This window comes from Capsicum annuum, chromosome 3 (genome assembly GCF_002878395.1).
Source record: "Capsicum annuum cultivar UCD-10X-F1 chromosome 3, UCD10Xv1.1, whole genome shotgun sequence".
Lineage (NCBI taxonomy): Eukaryota > Viridiplantae > Streptophyta > Magnoliopsida > Solanales > Solanaceae > Capsicum > Capsicum annuum.
This window is the reverse complement of record NC_061113.1, coordinates 15,080,258-15,091,007: the sequence shown is the minus strand read 5'-3', so window position 1 is coordinate 15,091,007 and position 10,750 is coordinate 15,080,258. Positions and strand designations below refer to the sequence as shown.

The following is a 10,750-nucleotide window of genomic DNA, read 5'->3' as shown; positions in this document are numbered from 1 at the left end:
ATTCAACCCCGTCAATCATTGGCAAATCAAGCCTTTGCACTTCTTCAACGGTTGATCGTAAATTATTGTATACAAATTGTTAAGCATAAAAAAATAGCTACATTAAGATTCACTAGAAAGTCAGCAAAGTGAAATAAAAACTTTAACTCGAAATATAGTACTAAATATTTACCTTGTTGAACATACCGGTCATGAACTTTTCATACTTGACCTTAATCTCAACTACCTTCCAGTTAAAAATCCTTGGAATTACATTACCGACATGCTCAGCTATAGTACTGTCTACCTCAGAACAATATTCATACATCCAAACATTCAACACATGAGGCATTCCCCCAATAGAGTATAGCTGTTTTTCAACAAAAAAATCATGTCTCCACGTTCCAATCGGCTTTTGAAACAAATTCTTTTTCCATGGAAATTGTTCGTACCTGCTATCCTCCACCATCACAAAGTCTGATCTGCTAATACTAGTATCGCGCATTTATGAATGCAAAAAGGTATGAATAAAGTATAGGATGGACAAGTTCAAAGCATCGGTATTGTTGTCGAAGTTTTCCACCTTGAATCGCTGCACAAAAATATATTTTTTGACAGAATTTTTTGAACTTGAAAAATACTTCGCCATTAATACAGACTTAGATGATTGAGTATACAGGTGTTCCTCAATGTTCCCAGTACATTTAAGTCTAGATATTAAAGAAAGTTCAGTGATAGTAAACTTGAGAATGATTTTCTGCATGTAAATGTGAATTTCATTCGAACTTTCTTGCTCTAACTCAAGCATAAGTAAACATTTAAAAATCTGACCCTGAAAATTATACTGGAGCATGTCTAGAAAGGACCCAAAGATTGTTTGACAGAAAAGATTGTAAGCTTCTTCACCAACATAATTCTTTATATCTGAACCAAATTCGCGGTTGCAATAACTATCGAAATGCAAAGAATGTGCAGGGACGTTTTTTATCCGATATTTCATACCCTATTGGAAATGAAGAAGACATCATATGTGAGCCTATATGGTTAAAACATATACTGTAAATAACAACTAGTCATTTCATTACAGATCTAACAACATCTAACACATAAGCTTATATATGGACAATACATAAAAAATAATGTATATAAACAAGGCATTTCATTACACGTATAACAACATATCATAAGACATGTATATGTTCAAAATATACATAGGTACAGTTCATAGCCTTAAACACATGGTAACATATGTATATTTATTAAATATACATATGTTAGATGTATATGTACACAACAAGACACAACAAAATAAAAAAACAGAACTCTTATGTATATGTTTTACATATACATATGTAATATCCATTACCTCAAAAACACAATACACAACAAAACACATAACAGAACTCATATGTATATGATTTACATATACATATGTAATATCCCAATCAAAAGCACAGTACACAAAACACACAAAATAGAATTTATGTATATGTTCAACAATATGAAAGGAATAATGTATGTGTGCAACACATACATACTTACTAATAGATGAAACCAGTAACCACATATGTATATGAACTACAAATATCAATGTATTCAAACCAATAACATCAACAAATATGTATATACAGAAGATATACACAGAGTAATTTTGTATTTGCACATCCAATTTCTACACGTAACTTCAAACTTATGAAAAATCTCAAAAAAACAATCACAACAGTTAACTAACAGTTTCAAAAACTTCAAATACGTAAAAAAACACAGTATACCAATAACAAAAAAACTGATAATAGAGGAAATACCTTTGGTAAACGAGGTCGTTCATTGTAATTTATTTTTTTATTTTCTTGAGGATTCTCCAATTTATTTTTTTGACTTTGAAGTTGATGCTTTGATAATCTTTTTTATCCTGACAGGGTCGTTACGATTTTTTGATCTGTTTTAATTAAAGTTAGGTTCCTCATAATCAAATACTCTGGGAGCGAAATTAACTATCGAATTTGTTGTCTCGGTATGATCTAACTGAGTTAATCCTAAACTAAACGAAGGAGAATTCTCTATTAACTAAGTACTAAGTTGTTACTTTATTACTTCAAATAGACGATTTAAGAAAAAAGGATAATGCAGATAATCAAACTATAATTTGATAAAGTAGAAATCCATAAAATTAGTTAATCGAAACATGCAACAATATCTTCTTTGAAAATTCTCGAAAATTTCTACTATATGTAATGAATTTTTTTTTTTAACAATCCTCATAAATTAAAAATTTAGAATATTAAAAGAAGATTCAGTTGAAATTGAAGAAAATTAAGTTGAAATTGAATATCCTTGACTAGGAGTTGGACAGAAACACGGTTGAATTCAAACTTGGAAACCGTCACTTGATTGTAGCCATATTTTTTGGGGGAGAAACGGTGAAAGTAAAAAAGGGTTTCTATGTATATGTAATTTAGGAGAGAGAAATAATAAAGTGGGATAAATGTAATATGTTTAGGGAGATGAGATTTTTTATAATAAATGAAACATAAGTTGCGGGTTTATGTAATTTTTAGTTAGTAAGATTGGCCCAATACTTGGCTGGGCTATTAAAACTGACATTGATTCAATTTCCAAAACAGTTTGGGCCAACAAAATCCATTTAACAACAACAAATATCTTCTTGATAGGTACTCAGTTTTTATTTTTTATTTTTTTAATAAATATGAATTTGGTAGAAGGGAGTGATTTGTTGACTATAGACACTATAGGAAATGGAAAGTTTGTCATCCCCCAAAAATATCAAATGGATGACTTTGGATTCTTTGTGTTTAGACTCTTCAATTTTTCAATTTTCAATTTTCAATTTTCAATTTTCAATAGACAGCAATAATGGAGCCATGGTCCATGTACCCATTATTCCACTATTCATGTTTAGGAATCTAGGTTTGTTCAATTTTGAAAAAAAATAAATATATATGCAAGTGAAGACTGGAGTACAGTTTTTTTTCCCCTCAACATCACTTTACATTTTTATCTTTTTGTTTTATTGATCGAAGTATTCGTGTTAGCTTATACACATCTCAACTAGTATAGCTACTGAGTATCTCGAATGTAAGTCTCGTTCTTCACGGATTTACTTCTTCTTAGGGCGAATCCAAAGTATCGGTATATGTTCACCTGAACCAAGTACTTCCGACAAATAACAACAACGATAAATTTACTATAATTCCACAAGCGAAACCTAAAGAAAAATGGTGCGCGACTCAAACTCTCACCAAATGTCGAATGTAAGTCTCGTTCTTCACGGATTTACTTCTTCCTAGGGCGGATCCAAAGTATCGGTACATGTTCACCTAAGCCAAGTACTTCTGATAAATAACAACAATAAATTCACTATAATCCCACAAGCCAAATCTAAAGAAAAATGGTGTGACTCAAACTCCCACCAAATGTCGAATGTAAGTCTCGTTCTTCACGGATTTACTTCTTCCTAGTCGGTACATGTTCACCTAAACCAAGTACTTCTAACAAATAACAACAACGATAAATTCACTATAATCCCACAAGCGAAATCTAAAGAAAAATGGTGTGACTCAACCTACCTTGTGAAAGAAAAGCTGTTAATTAGGCATAACAATTTATACCAGACATGACATTGACCCAATGAGAAAGGAAAAAAAGAGAAGAGGAAGCAATGTGGTGGTTGATAGTTGTGACTTTGCAACAAGGGGGACCCCCCACCCCCAAAATTAAAAAAAGGAAAAAACATAAGGGTACTGTCCTTGTTAAATTTGATCTGAATCAGTCTGATTCTTCTTGTAAATTATTTCCATATATTAAGGGAAGGGACATTTTGTTTAGCTGTCATTGGCAAAAAAAATAACCAAAGCAAAGAAAAATGCAAAAAAGAAGATTGGTTGTTATAAGTAATGATGCCTATAATCATAACAATAAGTCCTATTGCATAGTGGTCCTGCCTTGTGAATCTTATACAAAAGTTAACTTTAAATTTTATTTCAAGATGATTATACTTATCCTATTTATCACAACCTCATATGAATAATTCAAAAAAAAAAAAAAAAAAAAAAGAAAACACATTTGAATAACCAGAAAGTTGAACTTCAACGAGAGGGGTTGCTCAAATGGTAAGCGTCCTCTACCTCCAACCCTGAAATATTGTGTTCGAGTACTTCTAGTAAAACTATTTTAATATACACAACTATATTTCTGCACACAAAAAATTACAATAAAAATTCAAATTTTTTTTTCTCATTATGGCTCTAAATGAATTGGTAAAACTACATTTCTTGATCCCCTTACATGTCCAAATGAAAAAAATGATCTTTTTACTCTACTACAACTACTTTCAAAGGGACTAATATCAGTAACTTGCCTTTGTTGCTGCATTATAATCTCCTGAATTGCTACGTAAAGTTGTCGATCCGTCGCTGAATCCATTGAAAATGATCTTCTTATAGGCTGAATTGATGCAAATTCATCATCTGTTTTCCTCATGTTAATGCATTCATCTCCCATGCTTGTTACATGATTGAACTTTTTGCATTTTCTTGATGCAACTTTTTTTTCTATTTCCCCTGAATTCAAACTTTCTTGATCAGGTCGGCCTGATGTACTAAAACTCTCGCTATTGTTTGCTATTTCTATGACGACATAATCTTCATCTCTAAAATTTTCAAGATTTGGATCTTGATGAGGTGTTGAACTTGGAGCAATGATTGGATCCAAAGGTAACAACAATTTAGTGTTAGCAATTGTTGTAGATGATGAAATACTATTCCTACAAAGTGGGCAATTTGCATTATTTTGTAGCCAAACATCAATACAATCAATGTGAAAAATATGTGCACAATTTGGTATAACTCTTAGCTTATCATTTTCTTGAAACTCATTCAAACAAACAGCACATTCACATTGATCAATTCTTGAATTTTCTCCCCTTCTCTTGTATCGATAAATGGGGATTGAACGAATCACAGATTCGTCCAATCCCCTATTTTCTACTGCTGGTGAATACACCATTAAAGGGTCTTCAATACGTCGATTTCTAGAGAACGAAAATCGCCTTAAAAGATCAATTCTATGCCAATTCAAGCAGCATTTGATCACAAAAATGTAGTAGCTAACTAGCAATATTCCAGTAGCTAATATTCCAATAATGGCAACTGCTATAATAGGAAAGCCAGCATGATGAGAAGAAGAAGAAGAAGAAGAATGTATAGGTGAACCAAAAATTGAAGCAGAAGTTGGAGGAGGATTAATTGGATGATTTTTCATGTGTGATATTGATTCAAAGTACTTTAGTCTAACTAGATCCATGATATAAATTAATTTTTTTTTGTAAAGACAAAAGAGGGACAAATAGTTATGTTTGGATCTTGAATGCACATGAACATGTTATGGAAGGTAAAGAGAAAATATCAAAAAAGATTCAACATTAATCTAGGGGTTTGATGAAAAAGGAGACATTAAATGGGAGAGTGAGCATATTTATAAGAGGAAAATGGTTTACTATAAGGTTTAAAATATTTATAAATTTTCTTTTTTTAAAAAAAAAAAAGAAAAAAAGTCTGACTTTCGAGGTACGTAGTTGGTGAATGTTGTCTCTCTGCCTTCATTAATTATAAGAAAAACTAGTACTACTAGTTGACAAGAAAATATATATAGTAAATTTTTTATTCTACTTGATTATAGGATTTTTTTATTCTAATGAGGAAGTCAGAATTTTCTTACCAACAAAATTTGAAATTTACCCATCTAAAATACGGAGTAGTAAATTTTTATACTGTTTTTTGAACACTTGGAACTTGCGGTCCATCCTAATTAATTTCTGCAGATTATGATTAATAATTGACAAGTTTTTATTTGTCAAAGTCTTTAAATTATGTATATTACATGTGTTACTTATAATACTATGTTAGTTACCATTTTATCTAAGTTAATAACCTATGTTTATCATAAAATTTGACATTATATGCATTGAACTTAAAACTAGATCTTTATAAAAGTAGAGAAGGAAGGGAGATTTACAATAAATCTTTGATGCTTTCTGTAAATATTATGTTACTGTCAGGGAATATGTGATTAGATGGTCAACAAAAATCTTTGATGTTTTGGTTTCTGCATGTGAGAATTTTTTTTAATTGAAAGTAAGATGGGAAAAATAATATTTCACCTCTAATGTTTTAACTAGCTAGACTAGGTATTATGTATAACCTTTTTTTACATTTATGAACCTTTGGGTGTACTTTCAGAAATAATAGTAATTAAAAGGCTGACATTTTTGTTTTTTACTACTCACTCCGTTTTGATTTATACATCTTACCTTTTTTTTTCTTTATTTCGAAAAAATTGCCTTTTTTTTTTTCGGAGTTACTCTTTAATTATGTTCTAACTTTTCACATGATATATTTAAGATAATATGAAATTAAAAAATATTTTGATACATCTTATATATCTATTGTTTAAAGACTACAATTGAAACGGAGGGAGTATTAGTTTTAATAGTTGATGTTGACATCAATAGTATATATATTATTCTTGAATTATAATACTAGGTTATTGATTGAACAAGGACAGAGAGGTATTAGGTTTGTAGCCATTGAGTATAGAGACTTTAGTTTTATATATATCTTTTTTTTTTATATAGGAGATGATGATAACGGCCAACGTGAGTTGTGATCAGATGGTCAGAATGCCTCCATTCTTAGTAAGAGGCCTTGCATTCGAGCCTTTGAGAATGGAAAAAGAAATCTGTTGGAAGCGTTTCCTCTAAAAATGACAATGCGCTAATGTGCGAATTTATATTTAGTCGAACATCAATGAAGATACCGTAATCTCATCACAAAAAAAAAAAAAAATAGGATGATGATGATTTCTCCAGGTTCAATGATCAAAATGTGTCAGTTGATGATTGAGTTTTCTTTTATTTACTTCTAGTCTTTCTGTAGATTTGATGTGTCAAATTTATTGTTTGGTAAACCTAAAAGAATTGAAGTTTTTATAAGTTATCATCAAAACAACTCATTAGATTCTCAAGAAACACTTTGATCATATTCTATGATGACAAAACCAATTAGGTAGAATGTTTTAGAAATCAACTAAAAGATAAAATGACAATGAGATGACACTTTGATGAGGAATCTTCACTTACACACAAAGTGTGGATAAATATAAGAAAAAAGAGAAAATGATTAATTGCAGGTTGGAAAATTCCTACTACTATTCTACCTATCTTGAAAGAAGGAAATTTATTTACAAGGCAATTGCTATATTACTCTCATTCTTTTTGTTGATTTAATTAACTTGTATACACCTTTTATGTTATTGGATCACTTAATACTATACAAGTGTAACAAAGTGGTGAAGTTATCGGACTGCTTCATCCTTAATTACTAAAGGTCTCGGGTTTGAGTTTTGAGATATGAAGAACATTTTAGCTAAAATAATGATATAAACATACATCTTAACTTATCATATTTACATAAATTTCCACCCTTAAAAGTAATTATAAAAATTTCAGCTAATTATGTAACTTCCTTAGATATATCGAAAAGCTAATTATGTATCTTGATAGATCCAAAATTGAAAAAATGTTTTGAAAGCTAATTATATATCTTTTACAAGGAAAAAGTGCATCTTTGTTGGATGTATATGTATCTCGACAGATCCAAAATCGAAAAAGATGTATCGGGAGATAATTATGTATCTTTAAAAAGAAAAAAACGTGTCTTCATTTGACGTATTGAAAGCTAATTATGTATCTCGATAAACCCAAAATTGAGATTTCAGTAATTATGCAAATGTCAGAATTTTCGATAGTTAAGCACTAAACAGTCAAGATTTATGTTGTTTTGCCCAAAATTTTATTGGGGGCGGTCACCCCTAGAATGGGCCCAACAATGTCATTCGAATTAGCCGGAGCTCATACGAGAGTATTGCACACCTAGTGAAAAATAGAGTAAAAAGAAAGACTATACAAGAGTAAAGATTAGGATATTCTTGAAAAGTGATTACTCTCAAAAGGTTAAACCTTTTTGATAAGCTAATCCAATCTTAATCATGAAGAATGGAAATAAATAATTTTCCATTGCACATGCAACCCACACTTTGAAAAAATTAACGACTAGCTAGTCATCACTAACTTAACAACCCAAACGTGGGGTTAAGGGTATATCTTCTAAGCTTCTATTCACATCAAAGTAATGTCATTCTGGACCCCTACCCCTTTAAATCCAATTTTGAAATCTTGAAAGAAACTTTAGCCAAGAAAGCTATACATACATATATTAGGACAATGAATTAATTATAATTTTGGGACCCAATGCAAGAACCCCAAAAAGCAATTGTGAAGAAAAAGGTAGATATCACACACAAAAAAGTCAAATTTGTAATAGAAACCCAAAAAGGGAATCCTAGAAAGTGTTAAGAGGATCTAATACAAGGGAATTTATAAGAAAAAAAAAAGTTAGTGAAAATGTTTATATCAAACCACTTAAGTTATTATAATTATAGGTAAATAATAAGTTGAGTGAAAAATAAATTTTGTGGTCCGTAGTTAAGATATAAAAGTACATCTAAGATTACACATTTCATATAATTATTGATTCATTGTAAACACCGAGTATAACTAATTTTGTTTGAAGTGCCCCTTAAAAACTTAATTTTTTAATGTTCCGAGTGTTGAAAGGTTATAGAAAGAAGTCACTTAGGTAAGAAAAGGAAGTGCTTTTTTTGTTGATGATTTGTTCGTTGGACTGTGGTGGGATGAATATTCTTCTTTCACTATTTTTAGACGTGTTATATTTAAGAGAAAATATACAGATGTCCTAATAAGAAAGTGTGAGATGTTGGCAGAGTGGTGATTTTAAGACGAGGTAGAGGTAGAATGAAGAAGTATTAGTGAGAGGTGATAAGTCATGATATTGTATATTTTTAACTTGTTGAGAACATTACCTTAGTGAAGCCTATGGAGACCGATGATTAGGATAGAAAGTTATTAGATAATTCAGTGTTATCTCGCTTTATCGCGAATATAGTTTGAGGAACAATATATACTTGTTTCTTCTTGGAACACCATTAGCATTAAGATTAGTCTTGTAATTTTTTGTCCTCTGATTTTGGTTATTAATTATTTTTTCTTTCGATTATCACGTTATTTTGCCCATAGTTTCTACTCCTTTTTCTGAATTCTATGTTATGATTTCTCTATTATTTGTTATGCGAGCTTTACTCATTACTTTGGCACACATTATTGAAGCTGTGAATTTATCAAAAGCAACTTCTTTATCTTCATGAGATAAGTAAAGTTTATGTACACTAATTTTATGTAGCATAAATTTGTAATTATAATTCCGTACTTTAAAATAGATAATGAACACAAAATCCAAAACAAAGACTTGTTTGCCCAGGCAAACTGTCAAAGAGCAATAACCTCGATGCTAAGAAACTTCTGACCTTTATTAGTACAAGTACTATTTTCAAAGATTTTATACTCATATTTTGGACCATTATAATATATATATATATATATATATATATATATATATATACAAGTTTAGGTGTACGCGTCTCACGCGTATACCTCACTTTATTGAGTTCAAGCGTTATACTAAATACGATATTTTTTAAATAATAAGATGAATACAATAATTAAATTCAACTAGAATTTATTTAATTAAATCTAACATTTACAAAAAAAATTGTCAAAGTCGATCGACATTCATATACCACCTGTAAACTGCAACAGAGAAATACGATGATAGAAATATCAAAACAATATAATTAAGTTTAACCTTTACACAAAATTTTTTCTCAAAGTCGTCCGACATTCATCTACCATCTGTAAACCATAACAAAATAATACGATAATAGAAATATCAAAATAATACAACTAAACTTAATCTTTACACAAAAAAATTCTCAAAATAGAGATATAAAAACTATACAATTAGACCTAACCTTTACATAAAAAAAAAATCTCAAAATCGAGTAAATTAATTGAATAAAAATAAAGAAGATATATATGCACACAGTTGAATTCTATTATTAAGCATATACCAATATAGAACATCAATCATATTTTTTCAATAAGTAAATCGATTTCTTCTTTAGTTTAAAGTGCATCTCAGTATATTTATAGAAGTATTTTCTTAATACAATCCTATTTTAATAGTATTTCTCTATCCTATTTTAGGAGTATTTTTTTAATTGATCACTACAAAGAAAAATATTAATTGATTCTCTTTCCATATATTTTAGGAGTCAGATTAATATAATATAAAAAAGAAAGTCAAACTATTACCCATTAAAAATATAGATATGCTTTTCATACGAAAGTCCAACTTTCGTACTTCTTTTTATTTTTATAATAGAATACTTTTAAATTAAATGGCTTAAAATTAATATTTTATCAATTTATATTATTGTAAAATTTTATTTTTAGATTGAAAATAAAAGGTGCATTTGTATACGTATAGAAATTTTTCAAAAGTTACCTTCAATAAACAAAGATGTAAAAGAATCTTTTTCCATATATTTTAGGAGTCTTTAATTCAAATATATTTCTTTCTATATATTTTAGGAGTTCAATTAATATTATAAATATAATTAAAAAATAATTGTAAGAAAAATAGTGAAAAGACGATTTTGTCAAAAGCAAAGACTTTTAATGAAGTGTAAAAAGTTCAAATCACCTTTCTAAGGATCTTCACACTTTTAATATATATATACACAAAAGTAATTGAAATTACAAAAGTAGTCTTGTGAG

General features: G+C 29.4%; 1 protein-coding gene across 1 annotated transcript; it reads right to left on the bottom strand.

Moving 5' to 3' along the window:
• Positions 1–4,067: 4,067 nt before the first annotated feature.
• LOC107866609 (RING-H2 finger protein ATL16) lies at positions 4,068–5,438 on the bottom strand. Its single transcript, XM_016712642.2, has one exon. The coding sequence runs from the start codon at positions 5,299–5,301 to the stop codon at positions 4,237–4,239; it is 1,065 nt and encodes a 354-aa protein (XP_016568128.1). The 5' UTR covers positions 5,302–5,438; the 3' UTR covers positions 4,068–4,236.
• Positions 5,439–10,750: the final 5,312 nt, after the last annotated feature.

Bases quoted from the DNA above. Each gene is read 5' to 3' on its own strand.
- LOC107866609 (XM_016712642.2), bottom strand. From the start codon at position 5,301: ATGGATCTAGTTAGACTAAAGTACTTTGAATCAATATCACACATGAAA.